Source organism: Dendrobates tinctorius, unplaced genomic scaffold (genome assembly GCF_039654945.1).
Source record: "Dendrobates tinctorius isolate UK_male_01 unplaced genomic scaffold, ASM3965494v1 ptg000156l, whole genome shotgun sequence".
NCBI lineage: Eukaryota > Metazoa > Chordata > Amphibia > Anura > Dendrobatidae > Dendrobates > Dendrobates tinctorius.
In genome coordinates this window covers 4,612,450-4,638,599 of record NW_027361823.1, presented here as the reverse complement: position 1 = coordinate 4,638,599, position 26,150 = coordinate 4,612,450, and the positions used below count along the sequence as shown (strand labels likewise).

The 26,150-nt window shown below is 44.0% G+C and overlaps 2 protein-coding genes across 7 annotated transcripts in view; one reads left to right on the top strand and one right to left on the bottom strand.

Moving 5' to 3' along the window:
- BLOC1S2 (biogenesis of lysosomal organelles complex 1 subunit 2) overlaps positions 1–7,872 on the bottom strand; it is a 52,306-nt gene extending 44,434 nt beyond the window's left edge. The window contains exon 1 of one of the 4 annotated variants that reach the window (XM_073548153.1): positions 7,737–7,872. Coding sequence is in view for 1 of the 4 variants with exons in the window: in XM_073548150.1 (XP_073404251.1) it covers positions 2,644–2,658 (15 nt within the window). In the remaining 3 variants the exon portion in view is untranslated. Of the gene's footprint in view, positions 1–2,643; positions 2,674–7,501; positions 7,686–7,736 lie in introns of those variants that run through there. The other 3 variants (XM_073548154.1, XM_073548152.1, XM_073548150.1) reach the window with 3 other exon arrangements.
- SLC25A16 (solute carrier family 25 member 16) lies at positions 7,674–24,501 on the top strand. Of its 3 annotated transcripts, none has more exons than XM_073548148.1 (10): positions 7,674–7,692; positions 10,755–10,896; positions 12,018–12,110; positions 12,272–12,405; positions 14,464–14,527; positions 20,431–20,552; positions 21,580–21,646; positions 21,970–22,132; positions 23,731–23,799; positions 24,010–24,501. In XM_073548148.1, the coding sequence occupies exons 2-10, from the start codon at positions 10,803–10,805 to the stop codon at positions 24,173–24,175; spliced, it is 972 nt and encodes a 323-aa protein (XP_073404249.1). In that variant the 5' UTR covers positions 7,674–7,692; positions 10,755–10,802; the 3' UTR covers positions 24,176–24,501. The 3 variants fall into 3 exon arrangements, with proteins under 3 accessions (XP_073404249.1, XP_073404248.1, XP_073404247.1); XM_073548147.1 differs by lacking the exon at positions 7,674–7,692 and adding an exon at positions 7,933–8,125; XM_073548146.1 differs by lacking the exon at positions 7,674–7,692 and adding an exon at positions 8,170–8,361.
- Positions 24,502–26,150: the final 1,649 nt, after the last annotated feature.

Below are 26,150 nucleotides of genomic sequence, written 5' to 3'. Positions count from 1 at the left end.
AGGGTAAGGGTCCCGTCACACACAGCGATCTCGCTAGCGAGATCGCTGATTTTGTGACACGCCAGCGAGATCGCTGTGTGTGACGGGAATCAGCGACCGGCCCCCCTGCCAGTTATCGCTGATCATGCTCGAGCAGCCTGGGCCATTTTTCGATCGCTGGTCTCCCGCTGCCCAGCGCGCATCGCTGCGTGTGGCAGCGAGAGACCAGCGACGCTGGTTTCTAATGTAAACGTTGGGTATTCAGGAGCCGTGGCTCCTTGATACTTGGCGTTTACATTAGAAACCAGCGTCGCTGGTCCTGATTGCTGGAAGGGCTGTCTATGTGACAGCTCACCAGCAATCAGCCTAACGATGTCCCAGTGATCCCATCCATGTCGGATCGTTGGTGGGATCGCTGGGACATCGTTATGTGTGACGGGGGCTTAAGTGCATGCAGAGTCTTTTCGTGGAGTTTTTGATGAGTTTTGAGGAGAATTTGAAGCTTCCTCCAAGACTCTGCTCCAAAAACTAAAAAATTTTGCCAGTCTTAAAGTGGAGGCATGCTGGAGTTAGATGCTTCAGATTCAATGAGAGGTGCATGCCTCTTAAAAAAATCAGTGGCGTCTGAAAAGTGGTTTGTGTCTCGCCACAAATCTTACTGGTGATGAGGAGGTACTATGACTGTGGCATAAAAAATGTCGCCACTCATCAAGGACTCAATGTAGGGGAACTTGTAACGCTCCCATCTGGTCGCAGCTCTGTCCACTTTGTCAGGTCTTGGCTAAAATGGTGTGAGAATACCAAAAGTTGCAATATTTCAGCACAGCTTTGAGTGGTACCAAAATGTTGCACATCTTCAAAGCTTTTTGCATGTAAAAGCTCTGATGAATCAGGCCCCTAGAAGTGATCATCTCTCCTACCAATCCTCTCTTGGTTAAAAAAAAAAAAAAAAAAAAGATTTAGAAATAATTCTAATAATCAGAAAGGAGCTGTACGGTATTTCTGACTCTGGATGCAAGGCAAAAAAAGGTTTGCGCCTTCTCTGCACACAACCCATACTGCCTAGGAAATAAAGCAGCACAAAAATAGCACTAGAAGAGACCTGGTCACTGACAAGGAGCAATGCCTCCATGGCACAGCTTCCTCACCTCCTGTGCTCTAGGGACCACATACTGCTCTTGGTTTGCATAACAAAGAATAATTGTGTTTATTTTCTCTGCTTACAATGGACATGTATGAACATATATTTCCCTTGATACACAGAAAATAGAGTTGTGGTAAATACCGTATTTAAATTTTGCTAATTATTTCAATTAAAGCACCACTCCAATGTTTTTTTGTTTTTTTTTATTTAAGAGCTGGAGTGGTGCTACTAATGCAAGCTGCCTGACCCTAGCATTATACTCACCAGCTGTCATCTTCAGCTCTTCCCAGCGCCACTCCAGTCCCAATCCGCCATCTTGTGATCGCAATTTCTGACTGACAGTCAGAGGTAATGGTCACAAGCTCTCAATGTAAGTCTATGAGACTCTCACTCTGGCTCTCATAGACTGACATTGAGAAGTGACTTCCGGATCGTCCAGAAGGCGACCGGAGCGGCTCTGATAATAGATGAAGATGGTGACTGGTGAATACAATACTTGGGGCAGGGAACTTAAAATTAGTGGCATCTCTCCGGAAGTAAAATAACAAAATGCTTGAGTTATGCGTAAAAGTGGCTATCCAGGACTTTGTATAAAAAAAAAAAAAAAAAATGCCTAAGCACTAACAGGCAGGTAGTTGCTACCTACCTGCCTGTTGTGCTGGCACTCCCAGTTAGGCAGTGGGGATCTGGTTGTCAATCAGAATTACATCGACAGGCTCACCATGTCAACAGAGAAGAGTGGAAAAGCTGTAAAAGCATAAGAATCGCCGGCAGGTGCGGTCTGTGTGCGCTCTGTGCCGGCAACGAACGACACTGGGCACAACAGGCAGGTAGGCAGCAACTACCTGCTTGTTAGTGCTTAAGGACATTACTTTTTATTTTTCAAAGTCCCGGATATACCCTTTAAAACGCTGACCAGAAACGACTAAGGATATGTGCACACGATCAGTAAACGCTGTGGGTTGGATGCTGTGTACTTGCGCAGCGTCCAACCTGCAGCAACCAGATGTTACAGCATAGTGGATGGGATTTCAAGAAATCTGATGCCCACTATGCATCCACAGAGGCTTGCGGATCACTGGCGGAGACAGACATGTGGCGCATTTCTCCAGACCGCACCATGTCAATTTCTCTTGTGGAGACTAGGGTCTCTGAAAGAGAAATTTTACCAATAGAAAGTATTGAACGTGGTGAATCCACACGGTTCATCCGGCCTAACAATTGTTTTTCATGAACAATATATGTTGTACAAAAAGAACTATACAATCATCTGGAACAATAAAGAGCGTGTAATGGGGCAGAGATTGGTGGCATACTGATAGGATAATCCATTAAGGGGTTATTTCCATCTTCATAGGTGGATAGTACATGTAAAAACAAGCACTTTGACATAAATTTTAATAAACTTTAAATTGCAACTCTTAAGATATTAAAACTCTCTTTTTCTATACAGCTCGCTGCCTAGGTGACCGACCCTCACTTCTGTCTATCAGGAGTGGTCGAAGCTGCACAGTGCTTACAAGCTCTAACTCCATGGCGCTTAGAAGCGCTGTTTTGAAGTTGACCAGGATCAGTGAAGTGTGATGTCATCTTCAAATCCCACCCGGCTTCAGCACAGGGCTTACAAGCTAAGCAGCAGTGGAGGTCGGTCCCTTAGATAACAAGCTGGAAACAAAAGAAATGTGTGAATATTTCAAGAATGGCTACAAATTTAAATAAGCAGTAAATTGCAGAAGTATCCAACAATATCCATATATGAAGATGAGAATAACCATTTAAAGAGTTTGTCTTTTTAAACAATCCCTAAATGATGGAAAGTTCCCACCTAATAAGTTCTGCAGGTTCTGGACGTTCCTGAAACATGGCCTGTGCTCACATCACAATGCCTGGCCAGACCGCCGAGTCTCCTGATATAAGCAAACAGCCTCATAGGCATATACAAGATAGTTAGCTCAGCTCAAGAGACTTGGGAGTTTTCCTGGCTATTGTGGTGCAAGCACAGTCCGTGTATCATGAACGTATGAAACTGACATCAAAGGGACTCAAGCACAGACTCAAGTCTCGCTGCATCACGGCGGCCAATCATTTATATACACCTTCCCACGTGCTTGGATTCCATACATCTCCTCTATCACTATAAAGCCAGAGCTGTCAATCAAAGAAGCTGGGGGGGTGGAGACACAGGGACAACAAGCAGGTGGGAAGGTGTATATAAATGATTAGCCCCGCCATGATGCACCGAGCGGCGGGACTTGGTTTGCAAAGTCATCCTGGAGTATAAAGTTACAATATATGGGAAGACATGACATTAAAGCCACGTTCACACGTTCAGTATTTCACATCAGTATGTGCAAGCCAAAAAGGAGAGGGTGGAAAATACAGAAGCGGTGACAAGTTTCTATTATACTTTTCCTCTGATTGTCCCACTCCTGGCTTACAAATACTAAGGTAAAAAACTGAAAATGTGACATGGCCTAACAATGAGACCGCATGCGGCTGAATGTCCACCTCCGCGATGACCAATTGACAGGACTCTGATTAACATCTGTGCAGCCATTGCCCAGCAATTACACATTAAAAAGTCGTCGGCATGATACAGGACATGTCTTCCAGGGCGAGTGGCATTCTGTAACATCTCTCCATTCTAGCCAAGAGATGAGGATCCAGCACAGAGGGCCCCATTACACTTACCAAAGAAAAGTAACCATTTTAATCTCTTGTAGCCCTGGGTTCAGTTGAACGTAAAAAAAAGGGATTTCTCACGAACAAAGTTAATTTCAATCAATATTTTAATCAATAGATTTTGGAATAATATTTAATTCCAAACCAGAAAGCATATACTGATCTTTGAACCCTGAACATTTTGATATTGAGGGTTTTTTTTAATAATATTTAATTCCACAATTGGATGTGTTTAAATAAAATGTTCCTGTGCGGAGATAATCATATGAATGTGCAGCTGTGATCCCCTGCTGTCCTGTCTGTATACGCTCTTTTCCTCCCCTGCCCAGGAGCTGTGGTGTGATCAGACCATGTCCCTGCACAGTCATTATGCAAATTGTCTCTTCTCCGCCAGGAGAAATGATACTTCTTGGATACCTGTACGGTCAGACACGGCCAGTACATACCAGAGGCACATTTATATGATTTTCTCAGCATGGGAACATTTTAAACACATCCAATTGTGGAACTTATTATTATTCCAAGATCTATTGATTAAGAAACTTTTGTTTGTGGGAAAACCCCAATAAGAAGTGAAGACTGTATCTTACAATGTGCCACCGATGTCTATCCTGAGACGAGCCCTTCACCCATCAGGTAGAGCCCATACAGCACAATGCTATATCATAAAGGTGACTGTGACCGATCAGCAACCCGCAGATGACTGGACCCACCAGAAATCCAAACTGCTGGACTCCTGCCCCGCGTGCTACAATAGTAGCTGTTTGTCAGTCGCAACACAACCACACTTTCATTACAGGACATCATGGCCAACAAGCTTTGATGGCGCTGTGTAGACTTGGTCTGAATGTTATATCTGTGGGCAGCGGAGCCATTGTAGCTCACTCTACAGGATCTGTGCATGTGGCAATGTCATGTTTGAACACAGAAAGGTCGAGATTTTGCCAGCTCACCATATCCTGCGATCCAGCTTCTGGCAGTAATTAATGAAAATAGAAAGTGTATTTGAACATATTAAGAATCCATGAAATTCCAAGCATTTTTCGGGGAGCAGGAAACAACATGGTGACATGTTTAGGCTGCTGTCTGCATTCTTTCCCAAAGCCAGGCATGGAGGAAGAACCAAGACAGTGTTCGAAACGCGTCGCCATGTTGTTTCCTGCTCCCCGCAAAATGCTGGGAATTTCATGGATTCTTAATATGTTAAAATAAAAGTTCTGCTTTTATTAATTACTGCCTGAAGCTGGATTTTCCATTTCCGAATGTATGAGCTCGCCTTTAACCCCTTAACTTTTGCGTTTTTCGCTCACCTCCCCTCCTTCCCAGTGCCATAACTTTTTTATTTTTCCATCAATATGGCCATGTGAGGGCTTATTTTTTGCGGGCCGAGTTGTACTTTGGACAACACCACTGGTTTTACCATGTCATGTACTAGAAAATGGGTAAAAAAAATTCCAAGTGCAGAGAAATTGCAAAGAAAGTGCAATCCCACACTTGTTTTTTGCTTGGCTTTTTTCTAGATTCACTAAATGCTAAAACTGACCCGCCATTATAATTCTCCAGGTCATTACGAGTTCACAGACACCAAACATGTCTAGGTTCTTTTTTTCATCTAAGTGGTATAAATAAATTAAAAACTTTGCTTAAAAAAAAAAATAAAAATTGCGCCATTTGGCGAGACCTGTAGTGTCTCCATTTTTTGTGATCACGAGTCAGGTGAGGGCTTATTTTTTGTGTGCCGAGCTGATGTTTTTATTGATAACACTTTTGTGCAGATATGATCTTTTGATCGCCCGTTATTGCATTTTAATACCGCAGCAACCAAAATAAACGTAATTCTGGCGTTTTGACCTTTTTTTCTCACTACGCTGTTTAGCGATCTGGTTGATTCTTTTTTTTTTGATCGTTTGATTCTAAAAGCGGCGATACCAAATATGTCCATGTTTGATTTTATTTTTATTGTTTTATTTTGAATGGGGCGAAAGGGGGAGTGATTTGAACTTTTTAATTTTTTTATATTTTAAAAAACTTTTTTTTTACTTTTGACATGCTTTAATAGTCTCCATAGGAGACTAGAAGCTGGCACAACACAAGCGGCTCTGCTACGTACAGGCGATGATCAGATCGCCTCTATGTAGCTGAATTACTCACTTGCTATGAATGCCGACCACTGGGTGGCGCTTTTATCAATCTGGCACTGACAACCATAGACGTCTCCAGGAGACCTTCGGTTGTCATACTGACACACCGGTGACCCATGATCACATGACGCGGGTCACCAGTGTACGGACTTCCGGCCCGATGCGCCATTTGAATGCCACGGTCAGCATTTGATAGCGGCATTTTACTAGTCTCCACAGTGCGGCACCCCCTTACATCTCCTCCCTCATTTCTGTCTATCGGCCTAACCGACCGCTGCGCTCTGCAAATGACTTTCGACTAACCTCTGCCCTAATCCGTACCTCCCACTCCCGACTCCAAGACTTCTCCCGTGCTGCGCCAATCCTCTGGAATGCTCTACCCCAAAATATTAGGACCATCCACAATTTGCATAGTTTTAGGCGCTCGCTCAAAACACATTTGTTCAGAGCGGCCTATCACATTCAGTAATCAAAGTCATGTTTGTGTGTGTGTAGCCCATTCACTATCTCCATCTAACCCCCACCCCCTGAAGATGTCTGGACCGTCATTGTAAATACATCATTGTAAATACAAATCTGTGCTTTGTATCCCCCCCACCTCATTGTAGATTGTAAGCTCCACGAGCAGGGTCGTCTTATTTCGCTTTAATTATTGTATTGTTAACGTTGTTACTTATGACTGTTGTGTTTGAAACTGTTCAACTGTAAAGCGCTGCGGAATATGTTGGCGCTATATAAATAAAGATTATTATTATTATTATAGTTAATAGCTGCAGGTGGATTGCGATTCCACCCGTGGCTATTGCGGGCACATGGCAGTTGTTCAAAATCCCGGGAAAGACGTGGGCTCAGCGCCCGAGCCCTCATCAAAGGCAGTGATACCGACATCGGCGTAATAATACGTCAGATGTCGGTTAGGCCGAGTTCACATCGCGTTAGGGCAATGCATGTAACGGATCCGTTAAACGGCTGCGCTAACGATGAGCCCCTCTGTAGTTTTGCGATCGCGTTAACGTATGGTTGCATTGCGTCGGCCTGCGTTAGTAAGGATTCTGTGCAGAGCGAATGCATCCGTCCGCTGTTATGGACCTAAAACGCGCTAGTCTGCATTCAAATGTGTGTCACAAAATAACGCATCCCGATTTTGACATGCATTAGGATCCGTCAATGGATGCGTCAATGGGTGCGTTACATTGCGTTAGTGTCTCTTAGAAACGGATCCGTTAAACGGATTGTCCTAACGCGATGTGAAGCTAGCCTTAAGGTACGTGCAGACGTTCAGTGATCGGTGGTGCTTTGGACATTTCCGCTGCATCCATAGCGCTGTCGGCTACTGAATGCCGGTGAATCCGCATGTAATACATTGGTCGGGCGACTTTATCTGGCCGAGGCTGGCGTCTCTGCAAGAGACATGTTGCTGTCTGGAGAGATGATGCACCGCATGTCCGTCTCCGCGTGTGAGCTCCCCTCCACTACGCATCTGGACGCTGCGGGTTGGATGATGCGCAAGTACGGAGCGCCCGAGCCGCAGCATTTACTGACTGTGTGCACATACCCTGATGGAGGATTTATCTCAGGTCGCCGGCTGGAGCAGCAGCTTCTCAGGAGGGGGCGATACGGACATGTAACGTTTCTATAAATGGTCGCCACCCGGGCGCAGCAGCTAATAAGGATATATATCCGGCCAGCACCACGTGCCCCAGGCCCCCACAGTCATGGCTGCAGCCACAGGGCGCAGTACACACGGTCAGTACATGGCGGCCGCTGCACATCACTCACACATCTCTCACCTGGCGGCGGCGGCAGCGCTACTTCCGTGTTTACATCCCGTCACGCGTCGTACGTCCTTGGAAGCGAGAGATCAGGCTCCAGGCTGGCGCTGTGTCCGCGCTCCGGCGCCATATTGGCTGCGCTCTCTTTCATTATAAGACGCAATATTCAGGCTCCAACAAAATGTCTGCTGGAGTAAACAGTTATTCCTCGACTCTGCCTGTGTAGTGAGGCTGCGCGCACGGTCTGGGTACAGCATTGGTCACTAGTCAGAGAACAAGTCACACTAATAGCTGCCAGCCGAGGTAATGAAGCGCAGCATGGTGGTGGAAGCTGGAGCGGATCTTGCCCAATATAGAGCCCGTGCTGTGCCCGAGGTGTGAGGTCACTTCCTGAGCCCTCGCTGCTGGTAAGACCCGTGTGCTGTGTGTGGGAAGTGTACTGACCGCGTGTCACTGTGCCCACACTTGGTGCCGCCGTGCAATGTGCAGGACCAGCTCTGCCCTGTAGCGCCACTGTCCTGGGGTTCTGACACCCCGCACAGTCATACCCCGCACACGCCCCCTGTGTGACCCCTGCATGGGGCTGCTGTTATCTGGGACCGTCATTTGTTCACATGTCTGGGTCGCTCGCCATTATTCCGCTGTATGTCCATCTGTTTGTTACTTTGATCTGTGCGTCTTGTTGCTGGAGACTGGCTTCTATAACTGGGTTCTGCTGTGGATGGTGTCACTGGTGTGTGTGTAGGTTCTGCTGTGGATGGTGTGTGTAGGTTCTGCGGTGGATGGTGTGGCTCTTGTCGCGGCTTCTGCGGTGGATGGTGTGGCTCTTGTCACGGCTTCTGCGGTGGATGGTGTGGCTCTTGTGGGTTCTGCGGTGGATGGTGTGGCTCCTGTGGGTTCTGCGGTGGATGGTGTGGCTCCTGTGGGTTCTGCGGTGGATGGTGTGGCTCCTGTGGGTTCTGCGGTGGATGGTGTGGCTCCTGTGCGCGGCTTCTGCGGTGGATGGTGTCACTGGTGTGTGTGTAGGTTCTGCGGTGGATGGTGTGGCTTTTGTCGCGGCGTCTGCGGTGGATGGTGTGGCTCTTGTCACGGCTTCTGCGGTGGATGGTGTGGCTCTTGTCACGGCGTCTGCGGTGGATGGTGTGGCTCTTGTCACGGCGTCTGCGGTGGATGGTGTGGCTCTTGTCGCGGCGTCTGCGGTGGATGGTGTGGCTCTTGTCGCGGCTTCTGCGGTGGATGGTGTCACTGGTGTGTGTGTAGGTTCTGCGGTGGATGGTGTGGCTTTTGTCGCGGCGTCTGCGGTGGATGGTGTGGCTCTTGTCACGGCTTCTGCGGTGGATGGTGTGGCTCTTGTCGCGGCGTCTGCGGTGGATGGTGTGGCTCTTGTCGCGGCGTCTGCGGTGGATGGTGTGGCTCTTGTCGCGGCGTCTGCGGTGGATGGTGTGGCTCTTGTCGCGGCGTCTGCGGTGGATGGTGTGGCTCTTGTGGATTCTGCGGTGGATGGTGTCACTGGTGTGTGTGTGTGTGTGTGTGTGTGTGTGTGTGTGTGTGTGTAGGTTCTGCGGTGGATGGTTGAGCTGGTTTTCTCGTGGCCTTGCCTGACTAACCTTGTTATGTACAGGGCATTACCAGTTCTGTGATCAGACAACTCCGCTTCATTCTCTCTTTGCTTTGTTTGCAAATTTTTGTGATGCGTACTGAGAGAGACGGGGGTGCTGGAGAAGGTCACTTATCTCTTACTAATCATAACTAATGACAGATCACTTGCCCAGAGCAGGGTCTGCAGAAGTGAGTTGAGATAGCATGGCCTTCCTCATCTGTAATGCTGTGTATCTGAGTCAGCATTAAATATGAATTTGGGGCTGTATGTCTTTTGTGACCTGCACCGATCAGCAGAAGAGGGCGCTTTTATCCCCGTTAGAATGGAGCGGCAGTGATCGTGTGCAACGACTGCTCCATTCATTCCCTGTGGTGGGACTGCCGAGCGCTGCACTCTGCTTTATCCAGCAGCCCCATAGGGAATGAATGGAGGGGCCGTCTTACTTACTCTCCGTTCTAAGGGAGCTTTCACTTTACATTTTGGCATCCGTTCAGTGGCTCCATACAGGCTTGCGTCCAAATTTGGACATATGTGCCGATGAGTCCATAGACTATAATGCTGCTGATTGTGTGCTCTATCGGGCATCATTTTCAGGTGTAGACGCCTGCTGGAGGCATACACCCACATTCAGTTTCTTCATGTACTGCAGGTATAAAAGTTCCCCATTCTGCTGATTGGTGCAGGTCCCAGCCATCGGACACCCATCGATCAACAAGCTATCACCTATCCTAAGGAACAATTTGTAATAGTAGTTCGTTTGTAGGACCTGAGATCATAGGAGCTAGCCTTGCTTCTCATGCTCATCCATGTGTTTTTGACACCCATGACTTTACCCTCAGCTTACCCGTTTTCCTTCCTTGGACCACTTTTGGTAGATGCGATCCAAGGCATACCAGGAACGCCCCAAAACACTTACAATTTTTGAGATACTTTGACCAAGTCATTACAATTTAGTCCTTGAAAAAGTTACTCAGATCCTTACGCTTGTCCATGTTTTCTGCTTCCAACACACAAGTTAAGTTCACATGAGCCACTGAATGGATCGGACCCATTACGTCCACAAAATGCAGATATGAATGGCTCCGTGTGGACCCGAGAGTTTAAGAAAAATCGGCTGAATACACTAGCCCATAAGTTAGCATTGGGCTCCTGTGCTGTCCCCTCACAGACCATAAATGCATCGTCTGAATGTAGCCTAATGTGCTTCCTTTTTATTCAGTGGTTCTTATTGAACATGTGGCGATAATTTGTAACTATTGATGGAATTAATATGTTCATTCTTTTATAACTTTGTAATATTTGTACATTTAATATGAGGAATAAAACAAGTAAAAATAAATATTTTTTAAATCTAAATCTGATTATTAAATATGAAAAGTTTTCATTTTGGAATGTAAATATCTTACAATTCTTTTCTCCCCTTCCCCCCCTCCCAGTATTCTTCTATATATTTTCTATATAGGAAACATGCATTATTGATCATAATGGCTTCTGAAGCAGCTATTACGCCATCTAAAAGCCGACTGCAGAACCCCGGATACAAAGATTTCTATTGGCTTCGGTCTTTTGTGGCAGGAGGTAAACCACTTTCTCTCATCCTAAAAATAAATTTGTGTGAATTGTAGCTATAATGTGAATTTCAGGGACAGACGACTTGGGAGTGGGGGCGCCACTGTATTACTATTTTAGGGTGCCAACCCCAGCGGTCAGGAAGGGTCATCCTAAGGGATAATAGGATGAGATTAATCCCTTTGTTTCTTTGACCGTTTCTTGGATCTGTTATCTTATAAGTCTAAGGGTAACGTTACACTTGTGATGCACCAACCATCCCGACAACGATACGACCTGGTAAGGATCGTTGGTGCGTCTCTAAATGGTCGCTAGTAAGCTGCCAAACGGTCAGATTTACCTAACGACACAGCAACAATCCGGCGATCCGAATAACGACCTCGGCGGTCGTTGGGACCTTGTCACACAGCAGTGATTCTGACGACTCCCGCCTGCGTCCATGATTTCTGAGTCGCTAACGAGGTCGCTCGTCGGTGTCAAACACAGAGATGCGCTCTGGCCAGTGGGACACCAGCGATCAAAAAATGGCCCAGGACATTTGAGCACGATCAGCGAGATCATAGCGGGGGCCCGATCGTTGCTAAGTGTCACACGTAACGAGATCGGTGGCGAGGTCGCTGTTGCGTCACAAAATCGGTGACGCTTCTGCGATCTCGCTTAGTGTGAAGTACCCCTTAGTCTAAGTATCTTTCTTGAGGAATGGACCATATGTGATCTGAATCACTCCTTCTAAGCATGCTATCAAGGAATGTCATGAAACCCCTACGTAGAGTGGGGTTTATCTGACAGCATAATAGGAAAATTGTCCCTATTGTATTCTTCAATTCATCATCCACTTATTAGTGTTTTTTGATGTTATCACTACATTTGCACATGCACTTTACACTATAAGATGTTTTGCACACGCACTTTGGTGGGATATGCACTGTTTATGGGCAATTTTAATTTACCCTAATACAGGTTATAACCTACTCTTTGATCATTTTTACTTGTGACCCCGGCAGATAATTACTGCTGGTGGCGCTAATGTGTCGTCCATATTGTTGCCCTTTGCGGCATTTTAGTAAACGTTTGGTCTATGAGTGTTCTATAAAATAGTGGTAACATACCCTGTGATCGTTTTTACATAGGTGTTGCAAGCTGCTGTGCGAAAACGACCATTGCACCTCTGGACAGGATCAAGATTTTGTTGCAGGCACAAAATGTCCATTACAGACACTTGGGTAAGAAAAACTTCACAATGGATTCAGTGGTTTTAGGTTCACTTTTTTTTTTATTGGTGATTTTAAAGGAAAAATAATAATTTACAGAATGTACGACTGGTTTATCTCGGAGAAATGCTATACTTCAAGTTCTGCATCTCACAATTTTCCTTTTTCTGTAGGAGTTCTGTCCACTGTATTCGCTGTCAAAAAGAACGAAGGTTTCTTGGGATTGTACAAAGGAAATGGGGCCATGATGGTTCGGATCTTTCCTTATGGTGCCATACAGTTTATGGCATTTGACAAGTATAAAAAGGTATTTACTCGTTTTTGTGGTGTAGTTTTACAAGCTGACCGTGTCAGCACAAGGAGGGCCAGTAAGATGATACAATCTTTGTAAAAATCATACATTCACCTTCTTTGACGCCATAATAGAGGTAACGCAGTTTTGATTGGCTAGGGGTATGTATGGAATTCTGACTAATCTGTTGCATGTGGGTGTTTTTTTTTTTTTGTTTTTTTTTTTAGCATCCTGATTCTGTTTGCTCTCCATTATTATAATAGTGCCCATACACAATAGATTAACGTCAGCAGTGGCCGACCATCTAATAAGTATGGTGACATACCGATTCTTCCCTGGGGATAAATGGCCACTTGGGGAAGGATTGGTGTCTTGCATTTCAACCTGGCCGATTTTTATTTTCTTGTGAAGGTAGATTAGCCACCATCAGAGGTGTTTGACAGTGGCTTAAGGCCCTTTTACATTTAGCGATGCACCAGCGATCCAACCAGCGATCCGACCCGGTCAGGATCGCTGGTGCATCGCTAAATGATCGCTAGTGAGCTTTCATACAGAAAGATCTCACAGCGATGCAGCAGCGACGCAGCGCACGATACTCACCTTTCACACACAGCGATCCTGACGTCCTCCCGCCCGCCTCCACGCGTCGCTGGACGTCACAGCAGGAAGTCTCAGCAGGAAGCGCCCGACGAGAAATGGAGCTGGACATTCTCGCGCGATCAGCGATGGACAGCGGGGGGAGCCGGTCGTTGGTAAGTATCACACATAGCGATATCGCTAGCAATATCGCTATAACGTCACAAAACCAGTGACGTTTTAGCGATATTGCTAGCGATATTGCTTAGTGTAAAACCCCCTTTACTCCCTGTTGCCAAACTGAGCAGGCATGTGTAATGATGGGCCGGTGGGGGGTTGGTTTAGGAGGAAAGGCTGTCAGCCAAATAGCCAACACGTTACGTGTATGACCACTATAAGATCAAGCCTGCATGTGACTATATTCCCGCTGATCTCTCTTTCCTGGGGATAGTGACCAGAAACTTAATAAATTAGGAGCCGTGGGTTAGCCATGGATTTACTACAATAAAACTATTTATGTTCAGTTTCCAAGGTCACTTTTACCCTTTTAATTAAAGGAAAAAAATGTACTAGTTATAACCCTTTATTTTATGTGTCTGGGCAATCAAAACTACAATGCTAGATATTCTCATACTGATTAAAAAAAAATCACTCTTCACCCTCCCTGATGCCTGTGGGTTCTATTCTGGCGTTCACCTGGTTCTCGACCTCCAAATACCATAAATCGCCACTCAGCCAATCGCTGGCCACAATGATTCCCCTCAGTCAATTACTGGGTGAATGAGCATTTTTTTGAGTTTTGGTGTCAAGACCAGAAGCAGAGACCAACGAGGAAGGCTGACAAGGCGAGTGCCGGGATGATTCCTGCAGGAGATCGGGGAGTGTATATATATATATATATATATATATATATATATATATATATATATATATATATATATATATAATATTTTCTTTTTAGTATTTTTTTTGCAATATTTTTTGATACTATGGAACAGATGTTTAAACTTTTTAGGTTATGTGAAAATGTATTCACAGTGAAGGCAATCCGAAAGCATTTTATTAATAAACAAAGGAAACACAAGCTGACTAAAGGCTGCATGTTTGACTTGTTTTCCAATATAAGCCTAAGATATGCGCTGAACTTTGTAACTATAAAACTTGCCACTTAATCTCCTAGTGAGCGTTACAACACCCATTTCTTCCTCCTAATCTGCCCCTATAATCTATAGCGAATAACACAGCTGTTGTTGAGTGGCGGGTTTTTAGGAAGATTGTAGCCCATCATGGCATGATATTACTTGCTGATCGCCGGACCCCGACATCTGACGTAACCTTTGTACAGTGACTTTATCTCCTCCTTGTATGATCATGTGTGGCTGTACCCTGGATTAGATGATGTGAGATTAGACCACCTCCTGCTTCACAAATTTTCCTTAAACCATATTGTTGTTCTGTTTCTGAATGTAAAAGTAACTCCCCAATGTTTAATTCTAGTTACTGCGTGTAAAAATTGGGAAATCAGAACACGTGCACAGATTACTGGCTGGATCTATGGCAGGTACAGTATCGCTATGTTATATAGGACACCTACAATAAAACGTGTGAAATAGTATATGACATTCCATCTCTCATGCGCCCTTAAAGCATCACTCCAGCGTTTCTTCTGATTTCACTGCTGGAGTGGTGCTGCTAATCTAAGGTCCCTTCACCCAAAATTATACTTGCCCCCTGCCCTCTTCAGCTCTTCCCTGTGCCAGTCTGGTCCCGCGGCGCCATCTTGTAACCACAGCTCCTGACTGACCAGAAGTCAGAGGTAAGGCCTCTTTCACACTTCAGCTGTTTGACGTCAGTCAAAATCCGCCGTTTGTACAAAAAAGTGGATCCGCCATTTCTTTTTTTTTTTTGCCGGATCCGTTTTTTTTCCCCATAGACTTGCATTAGCGGCGGATTTTGACTGATGGTCGTCCGTTGCATCCGTTTTTTGACGGATTCGTTTGAATTTTAGCGTCCACCGTCTGGAGTAGACGGACAAAGGAACGTTTTTTTTTCAGCGGCAGAACCGCTATTTTAAACTGTGCATGCCCGAAACATCTTTCCTTTCATGCATTTTAACCCTAAACGCTGTTCTGGCAGCAGCGAAAAAAATTCTCTCTCCCTCTCCCTTTTTCAAGACCTCTGTTCCTTTAAATTTCATGCACTTAGCGGCAGCAGCGGATCCCTCGAAGAAACGGGTCCGGGCGGGAAACGGATCCGTTTTTTCACACTTTGGCGGTTTGCAACTGACGTCAAACAACTGAAGTGTGAAACAGGCCTAACAGACACAAGCTCTCAGTGTAAGTCTATGAGATCCTGGTTCTGGCTCTCAGACTTATATTGAGAAGTGCAAACACTGGAGCAATCTGGCAAGTCACAACCTGCATAAGACCGACTGGAACATGAAGCGGTGCCGATGACAGATGTAGACGGCGGCTGGTAGTTATGAAACTAAGTGCAGGAACCTTATATTGGTGACACCACTCCAGCACTGCAATAAAAAAACACTGGGGTGGTGATTTAATTATTTATTTTAATAGTCTGCACATATGAGGTGACATAAACTACCCTCATATGGTACCTGGCACATAGAGGAGTCAGGAGACATTGCCACTTGCAGAATGACTTTATACAGGATATAAAAGTCTGCAAAAATAGATTTTGACTATTTTGGACAGACATGGATTTAAAATGTTATGCCAATGTCTCTTAAAATCCTGCATTTATGAGATGATCGGTACTTTGCATAAGTTTATTCTTTAAATGTTATGTCCCATGTTCAAACTAGCATGTCGCTGGTCACATCATTCATACGATTATTTGCTACATATGATTATTTAATATAGTGTTGCCAGCCGTGACATGGTGGATAGCCAATTGAACGCTTTCCACAAGCTGACCTTTTCACGGTTATTGCGGCCCATAGATGTGTTTACTCTGTGGGATGGCATTATTGATCTGTTAATAAATGCTGTAAAAATCCACTGATCGTGTATTGTTGTGGCATAAAAACAAATGTGTGTGCTGTGGTTTTTCTGCCATGCTGACCCTGAGGTGGAGCACATCAGGCACCCCACGTCATCTCCTCCAATAGGGATATCAATATATGAAGTTATAATGGCGATTTAGGGTAAAACCTATAGCCCTGACATTTTTTGGATGCTGGTTGAGAGCAGATGTGTCGTCACACTACACTGCCCTGCGTAAGAGCCAGGGACTGTGGGAGCAGGTCTGCTCCGTACTAACCAATGTGTCTGCTGTGCTCTCTGATGCCACAAGGTTTCTGTTATTGTGCCGGTTTAGCTAATAGGAGAGAGCAGCTGTCCTCAGCATAGTCTGACCACAGGAGGAGGTGTAGGCAGGAGCATACACCCGACAACGAGGTGAACAATCTATTCTATTATTTCTAAACACTGTTTTTCGGTGATTCCTTTGTATCCCCGTTCATACTGCACCCACACACACAAATGATACACTATTTGAAAGGTAAACTTGCCCCCTTCAGCTAGAAAATAGCCAAACAAACCACACATCCATAATTTAATCACAAAATACAGTTTAAACATTCATTTTCATAAACCTGCAGAAAGACACAATGACCTGCAGGTGGCATCTCAACCAAAAAACATTTTTTGGCCTCTACTTACAATAAACTGGTTTGATATTACCAATCTACATCTATAAATACCTGTCTGTGTTCATCAGCTCATGAAATACATTTACATTTGACCAGCTTGCTTTTTCTGAAATTGCCTGCACCCCCGACGACCAATGTGCGAATATTTTGCACGGGCCAAGGTAGTGTAACTTAAAGGGGTTTTCCCATGAATAAAGTAAATTTTAATCAATAGATCTTGGAACAATGATAATTTCCACAGTTGGATTTGTTAAGAATAAACATGTTCCTGTGCTGAGATAATCTTATAAATGTGCCCCTGCTGTGTGCACTGTGTAATGGCCGTGTCTGTGCAGGAACATGGTCTGATCACAACACAGCTCCTAGGCAGGAGAGGAAAAGTGTATACAGACAGGACAGCATTGGATGAAGGGTTTAGGAGTTTAAGCTCCTTAACATGTGCCACCCTGTTTTTAAATGGACCAGAAGTAATTGGACAGATTAAATAATTGTAAATAAAATGTTCATTTCTAGTACTTGGTTGAAAACCCTTTGTTGGCAATGACTGCCTGAAGTCTTGAACTCATGGACATCACCAGACGCTGTGTTTCCTCCTTTTTGATGCTCTGCCAGGCCTTCACTGCGGTGGTTTTCAGTTGCTGTTTGTTTGTGGGTCTTTCTGTCTGAAGTTTAGTCTTTAAGAAGTGAAATGCATGCTCACTTGGGTTGAGATCAGGTGACTGACTTGGCCATTCAAGAATATTCCATTTCTTTGCTTTAATAAACTCCTGGGTTGCTTTGGCTTTATGTTTTGGGTCATTGTCCATCTGTAGTATGAAACGACGACCAATCAGTTTGGCTGCATTTGGCTGGATCTGAGCACACAGTATGGCTCTGAATACCTCAGAATTCATTCGGCTGCTTCTGTCCTGTGTCACATCATCAATAAACACTAGTGACCCAGTGCCACTGGCGGCCATGCATGCCCAAGCCATCACACTGCCTCGGCCGTGTTTTACAGATGATGTGGTATGCTTTGGATCATGAGCTGTACCACGCCTTTGCCATACTTTTCTCTTTCCGGCATTCTGGCAGAGGTTGATCTTGGTTTCATCTGTCCAAAGAATGTTCTTCCAGAACTGTGCTGGCTTTTTTAGATGTTTTTTTAGCAAAGTCCAGTCTAGCCTTTTGATTCTTGATGCTTATGAGTGGCTTGCACTGTGCAGTGAACCCTCTGTATTTACTTTCATGCAGTCTTCTCTTTATGGTAGATTTGGATATTGATACGCCTACCTCCTGGAATGTGTTGTTCACTTGGTTGGCTGTTGTGAAGGGATTTCTCTTCACCATGGAGACTATGCTGCAATCATCCACCACTGTTGTCTTCCGTGGGCGCCCAGGTCTTTTTGCATTGGTGAGTTCACCAGTGCTTTCTTTCTTTCTCAGGATGTACCAAACTGTAGATTTTGCCACTCCTAATGTTGTAGCAATTTCTCGGATGGGTTTTTTCTGTTTTTGCAGCTTAAGGATGGCTTGTTTCTAGAGTTGAGCGACTTTGGTCATGAAACCCGATCCGACCAAAGTCGCTCAACTCTACTTGTTTCACCTGCATGGAGAGCTCCTTTGACAGCATGTTTCCTTCACAGGAAAACCGTCCAAATGCAAGCACCATGCCTCAAATCAACTCCAGGCCTTTTATCTGCTTAATTGAGAATGACATAACAAAGGGATTGCCCACACCTGTCCATGAAATAGCCTTGGAGTCAATTGTCCAATTACTTTTGGTCCCTTTAAAAACAGGGTGGCACATGTTAAGGAGCTGAAACTCCTAAACCCTTCATCCAATTTTAATGTGGATACCCTCAAATGAAAGCTGAAAGTCTGAACTTCAACTGCATCTGAATTGTTTTGTTTAAAATTCATTGTGGTAATGTCTAGAACCAAAATTAGAAAAATGTTGTCTCTGTCCAAATATATATGGACCTAACTGTACAGTCGGTATGGTAAGCATTCAGACCCCTTTAAATTTTTCACTCTTTGTTTCATTGCAGCCATTTGGTAAATTCAAAAAAGTTCATTTTTTTTTCTCATAAAACCCCAGAAATATAGAAATTTTTGCAAATTTTATTAAAGAAAAACTGAAATATCACATGGTCATAATTATTCAGACCCTTTGCTCAGACACTAATTAAGTTACATGCTGTCCATTTCCTTGTGATCCTCCTTGAGATGATTCTACTCCCTCATTGGGGTCCAGCTTTGTTTAATTAAACTGATAGGACTTGATTTGTAAAGGCACACCTGTCTATATAAGAACTCACAGCTCACAGTGTATGCCAGACCAAATGAGAATCATGAGGTCAAAGGAATTGGCCAAGGAGCTCAGAGACAGGATTGTGGCAAGGCACAGATATGGCCAAGGTTACAAAAGAATTTCTGCAGTATTCAAGGTTCCTAAGAGCACAGTGGCCTCCATAATCCTTAAATGGAAGACGTTTGGGACCACCAGAAGTTTTCCTAGACCTGGCCGTCCAGCCAAACTGAGCAGTCATGGGAGAAGAGCCTTGGTGAGAGAGGTAAACAAGAACCCCAAGATCACTGTTGCTGAGCTCCACAGATGCATTAGGGAGATGAAAGAAAGTTCCACAAAGTCAACTATCACTGCAGCCCTCCACCAGTCGAGCCTTTATGGCAGAGTGGCCCAACAGAAGCCTCTCCTCAGTGCCAGACATATGAAAGCCCGCATAGTTTGCTAAAAAAAATACATGAAGGACTCCCAGACTATGAGAAAGAAGATTCTCTGGTCTGATAAGACGAAGATAGACCTTTCTGGTGATAATTCTAAGCGGTTTGTGTGGAGAAAACCAGGCAATGCTCACCACTTGCCCACTACAAGCCCAACAGTGAAACACATGGTGGTGGCAGCATCATGCTATGGGGTTGTTTTTCAGCTGCAGGGACAGGACGACCGGTTGCCAATGAAGGAAACACGAATGCGGCCAAGTACAGAGATCCTGGATGAAAACCTCTTCCAGAGTGCTCTGGACCTCAGACTTGGCCGAAGGTTCTCCTTCCAACAAGACAATGACCCTAAGCACACAGCCAAAATAACAAAGGACTGGCTTCAGAACAACTTTGTGACCATTCTTGACTGGCCCAGCCAGAGCCCTGACCTAAACCCAATTGAGCATCCCTGGAGAGACCTGAAAATGGCTGTCCACCAACGTTCACCATCTAACCTGATCTTTGCAGATCCTCTCCAGTTATCATAGAAACTCTACGATTCTATGATAACTGGACAGGATCTGCAAAGAAGAATTTCAGAGGATCCCCAAATCCAGGTGTGAAAGACTTGTTGCATCATTCCCAAGAAGACTCATGGTTGTACTAGCTCAAAAGGGTGCTTCTACTCAATACTGAGCAAAGGGTCTGAATACTTATGACCATGTGATATTTCAGTGTTTCATTTTTAATAAATTTGCAAACATTTCTACATTTCTATTTTTTATTTTTTTTTTCTGTCAAGATGAGGTGCAGAGTGTACATTAATGAGAAACAAAAGAACTTTTTTGAATTTACCAAATGGCTGCAATGAAACAAAGAGTGAAAAATTTAAAGAGGTCTGAATACTTTCCGTACCCGCTGTATTACTACAGAGGGCCTCAAGTAGAGGTCTTGGCCTCCATATTCCGCGGCGAGCTCACATGTAGGAGAGTTGATTTGTAGAGAACACTGAATAGTTGCTGGGATTGTCTAGTAGTTGTCTAGTGTGTTCTGGTGCATTGTGTAAGTCGCTATCATTGACGTTTCAGGTATCACCGCTGTAATTTGTACTTATCCACTCGATATGGTCCGAGCCCGTCTAGCATTTCAAGTGAAAGGAGAGTTGGGCTACAATGGCATCATACACACATTCAAAACTATTTACACAAAGGTATGTGGTATGTTTTTGTTTTTTCTTTTTTAATGAGTTTTAGCCATATCATTTTATATTGGTGAGAATTTTAGTTCCGTTTATGTATGTTTGTGTTTTTTTTTCCCCTTTTTTTTCTTTCCAAAACAAAATTTTTCTCCTGATTTGACATTATAAATGTGACAGTCATAGTCATGAGCAGTAAGCAGTTTTCTTAGACGCTAATGTACCCAGCTGTTCTTCAAGAGGATGGGACGCAGCTATGGTTTATACTTTTTATCATGTGATCTTAAGGGCCTGTCACACTAAGCGCTATCGCTAGCAATATCGCTGTAACGTCACTGGTTTTTGTGACGTAGCAGCGATAATGCTAGCGATATCGCTATGTCTGATACTTACCTCCGACCAGCTCCCCCGCTGGTTATCGCTGATCGCGCGAGAACCTCCTGGACTGTTTCTCGTCAGCTTCCTGTGGCGCCGACGAGCGACGCGTGGACGCGGGCGGGAGGACGTCAGGATCACCGCGTCTGACAGGTAAGTAGCGACCCCCGACCACTGCGATGTCGCTGGTGAGATCAGCCTGTGTGGCAGCTCACTAGCGACCACTTAGCGATGCACCAGCGATCCTGGCCGCGTCATGTCACTGGTCGGGATCGCTGGTGCATCACTAAGTGTGACACTACCTTTAGACTTTAATATCCACTCCCAGCGACATCATTCTATTATCCAGATGTTTTCATGTTTGTTTCTTTAGATCCTCCTTTATAAATTCTTTTTTTCTCCTTTAAATGTTAATATCTAACTAGGATATTCATCATTTATGATCAATGGGGGGTCTGAATTCTTGGACCTACCCAAATACTGACAATGAATGTGATGCAGTTGTGGTTTAGTGATCCATGCATTTCACTGGATATAAAGTGATCATACCATAGCAGATAACACATAGCACATAGCATAGCACATAACTTTAGAACTTGTGGACCCTTTTAATGTTACCACACTTTGACTGCAGTGATTGGATTACCCTATTTTCTGCTTTTTGTAGGAAGGGGGCTTTCGTGGTTATTACAGAGGACTTCTTCCAACAGTTGTAGGGATGGCTCCTTATGCAGGTATGATATTCTGGCCGCTTTTATAACATATACCATTATTATTAGTAAACTAGAATTCCTCTTTAGCATTTTCTCATGAACCTGAGACCCCCAGCTATTTGCTCTGCAGTCTGCTGCTCATAAGGTGCAGTTGTTGAGCTTGTAAACCTCGCTGTTCACAGTATTATGCTGGAGCTCAGCACTCCAGGATAATTTTTTTCGAGCAATCAGCAGATGTTCCAGGCCCCAAACCACCGCTGCGCTGCACGACAAAAAAACAAATGGAGAAGTTAAATTTAAAAAAAGACTTTACAAAATAGTATAAGTACCTCTTTATTTCACAGGATTTTCATTTTTTACCTTTGAAACACTGAAGACGAATGGACTCCGACACTTTCCAGAAGTTCTGGGAAAACCATCTTCAGACAACCCAGATGTCATGGTTTTAAAAACTCCCGCTAGTCTATTATGTGGTGGAATAGCAGGAGCGATTGCCCAGACTATTTCGTAAGTCTACTATTTCTACGTGTGGATTAATGTAATTCTGCGCACAGCCTTGACTCTGCGTACATGGCACATCATTAAGATATGCTGCCTGTTTGATATCTGGAGGTCTTAAGGGCCCGTTACACACAGGGATCTCGCTGGCGAGATCGCTGATTTTGTGACACATCAGCGATCTCTCCAGCGAGATCGCTGTGTATCATCCAGCAGCGATCACCCCCCCCGCCGGGTATCGCTGATCATGCTGGATCATCCTGGCCCATATTTTCATCACTGGTCTCCCGCTGGCCAGCGCGCATCGCTGCGTGTGGCAGCAGGAGCCAGCGATGAGCGACCCTGCACACTGGTTACCAACGTAAACATTGGGTTTCTAAGGGCCGCGGGGCCCTTAGAAACCCGATGTTTAACCTAGATACCAGCGTGCACTGCAGGCAGGGCGGGAGGTGGAGGCAGAGCGGCGCACAGACCGGAGTAGCTCTGCTATCTGCTACTCCAGTCTGTCAGACCGGAGTAGCAGATAGCAGAGCTACGCCGGTCTGTCTGTGCTGCTCTGCCTCCACCTCCCGTCCTGCCTGCAGTGCACGCTGGTATGTATGGTAAACATCGGGTTTCTAAGGGCCCCGCGGCCCTTAGAAACCCGATGTTTACGTTGGTCACTAGCGTGCTCACTGGTCCTGATCGCTGGAGGGGCTGTCTATGTGACAGCTCACCAGCGATCAGCTAACAATGTCCCAGCGATCCCATCCACGTCGGATCGTTGGTGGGATCGCTGGGACATCGTTATGTGTAACGGGTACCCTTAGGGTAAGTGCACACGTAGTTTTTAGGTTGTGCGGATTTTTTTGAAAAATCCGCAGGTAAATCCGCAGGACAAAAGTCCTGCAGTTTATCTGCGGATTAGCCTGCGGTTTTGCCCTGCGGTTTCACAACTCGTAATGATAAGGTGTGAAACCGCATCGGAAACCGCACAAAGAATTGACATGCTGCGGATTGTAACCCGCAGCAAATCCGCGTGGAAAAATCCGCAGCATGTGCACAGCGTGTGTTTTTTTTTTTTTTTTTTTTTTCCATAGGAAATAAAGGTACTGTACAACGCAGCAGAATCTGCTGTGGACCCGCAGAGCCAAAACCGCTGCGGATCCGCAGCGTGTTTACATACCCTAACTGTTGTTAATCCCATGATTGCTAGAACTGAGTAGCGGTGGCATTTAGAACGTGCCATGATTTTTTGTCTCTTATCTGCTCCACGTTTTCAAAGCTGGAGAAAGTGACGACACCTGAGTGTCACCATCTCTCTTGTACCAATTGGTAGGAGAAATTTGACTGCATTTCCCAGTGATGTGTCATCTATGAGATAACCCCGTGTCACTCACATTTATGGGATGTATTGTTATAAAGAAACTGTGGGTGGCTTTGCAACAGTTTCACCAGTACCAGGAATGCTGATTTCCTTGTTCTCACTGAAGTAGACCTCACCTCTGCTTCATCCCAAAGTTTCATGTGAGGTCAAGCAGCACTATTCGAAATATTATAAGGTTTTGTTGCAGTGTCTTTGGGTGAAGTCATGGCATTAATATTTTTATCACCTTAATCCCCTGCAGTTATCCTCTGGATGTTACAAGGCGTAGGATGCAGTTGGCAGCTATTCTTCCAGACTCTGAAAAATGCCGGTAAGTAATTACATGACTTGTCTCACAACTGTTACTTGATAAACTTGCATCATATATTATCTGGAATCAATAAAAATACAAAATGTTAGTACAGAATCTCCATGTTTAATACACAATAGTCACCATTGATGGCAGTAGGATGAAATATGCCCATAACCCAGACTGTAACTATTCCCTGTGTCTAAAAAGGTCTTTATTTTTCCTTCCCAGAACCATGTTGCAGACTCTTAGATACGTGTACAAGGAGCATGGAGTAAGCAGAGGATTATACCGAGGCTTATCCCTCAACTACATCCGCTGTATCCCGTCTCAAGCTGTAGCGTTCACTACGTATGAGTTTATGCGACAGGTCCTGCATTTAAACAAGACTGTCTGATCTACTACAACATAGTGGTTTGTACAGTGTACATAGCGCCATGTAATAAACTGAGCTGCCAGCTTCCATCCGCTGCATTGCTTTAGCCATTTTCTAGGATATTGCAGATTTTACATGTAAATAAGACGACTTTTGTAACATACAATCTTTTTAGAGTGATTTTATAAAGATGTACTAATTCTATTTATGCTGCATCTTCCAAGAATAATAATGTAATAAGATAATACCAGAAAAGAGACATGAAGCTGGCTGATTAGTTTTGCCGAAAATATTTATATACATGTGTAACGTCACAATGAATTTGGCACCAATGCCATCACACATTATACGGGTTTGTCTGAAATTCTTTTTGCTTTGTTTTAGATCAATATTTTATATATTTTTGTTTTTCTGAATAGTTTAAAGTTCAGAAAATGAATATCGCCATCAGTGTAGGAAAACAATTCTGCTGATTTACTACTGATTTTTTTTTACAAGATCGAGACTGCAATATCATTTAATAGGTGCACCTACATTTCATTAGGTTTTTAATTTTTTGTGTTTTATAGATATATAAAGTATGTATGTTTTATAGGAGATCCGAAGCCAGTCCGAGCATAATGGTCCAAGAACAGTCCGTGAAACGTATCGGCTTTCTGTGCAAATTTAAGAGCTTTGTTATAATCACTTTTAAATTGGTGGGTGTTAAGAGCTGCCAAAACCAGCTGCCCCTGATAATATATAGCTGAACAGGACTTTTGGGAGAAGTATTACCCGTCACAGTCCTCATAATACCTGGTGGACTCGGGGCTCATCCCGACAAACATATAATCTGTTTGTGTTCTTTCCGTAGCCAAAACATATGGCATAGGGACAGAACAAGCATCAATGCAAGGCAAGTGGTAGTTCACATGAACATTTTCTTACATGGACTGATGATCTGCGTGTTAAAAAAAAAATAAATCACAACATGGACTACCTTTATCTGCATTTTGGATTAGACTAGCCTTTTATAAACCAATGACTATGCCAAAAACGGATCACATACACGTTATCATCCATATAGCTCCCCTTCTTTTCTTTTTTCTTTTAAATGAATTTATTGCAATTATTATCATAGGAGACTATATTTAGCTTTTTATCATTTATCACATTGGTATTGTAAAACTCTGACATCATATGAATTTAAAAGACAGACATATGGATGAAAATTCATTAGTCTTTTGTTTCAGGAGCAAAAGACTTGGAGTAACAATCGGGTGCTCTTTCTGCAAAATTTTGGATTATGCTTCATTCAGATTTTTTTTCGCGTACAAGTGAAAATGTACCGTATCTCTATTTCACCAGTGTTCTAGATCCAATATTCATTTTTTTTTTTTGTCCATGTCCATTTTTTACCATCAGTGTTGCGTAAGTTTTTTTTCATGTGCAAAAAAATAAGCCCTCTGAACATTTCCAAACTTCTCCTTTGACCCACTGATTTGAAAGGGTCATTTTCATCTGCCTATTGGATCAAAATCAGACATGTCTGTTTGTTTGTTGTTTTGTTTTTTTTTTTTTTTTTTAATTTCTGGACATACTGTGCACAAATTAAAACTAACATGTAAATCACGATTAACTGCAATTGGGTATGTGTTTTGCCTGTGAGTAAAATATGAATAAAACATATGTGAAACGCTGACTTAGGAATGAGGCCTTGTAGGGAATCTGTCAGCAGAATTTCATTCATCTGCATCGAAAACTTGGCATTGTTTAAGTCTTCTGTTTGCAAGGGCAACTTAATTCTATAGGCACACAGCATGGATAAAGTCTCTGCACACTTTCTTGACTTGTCATCCCCCCCAGCTTGATATTATCACTATTCGCATTGTGTAATTGAGCACAACTATTTGCAGTGAACAAATAGCAGTCTGAGGAGGTGTGTCATAAACAATGTTCAGGTCAAAGGGTAGGAACCTAAAAGCAGTCTACCGCTCAGTTTGCTGATTTTTAGAAT

What these genes read in the sequence shown, in the direction of transcription:
- SLC25A16 (XM_073548146.1), top strand. Translation starts at nt 8,296, where the DNA reads ATGGGGCTGCTGTTATCTGGGACCGTCATTTGTTCACATGTCTGGGTC. An exon ending in TCGGTCTTTTGTGGCAGGAG is followed by an intron (nt 10,897 to 12,017) that starts GTAAACCACTTT and finishes GTTTTTACATAG; the next exon opens with GTGTTGCAAGCTGCTGTGCG. An exon ending in AGGGATGGCTCCTTATGCAG is followed by an intron (nt 21,647 to 21,969) that starts GTATGATATTCT and finishes TTTATTTCACAG; the next exon opens with GATTTTCATTTTTTACCTTT.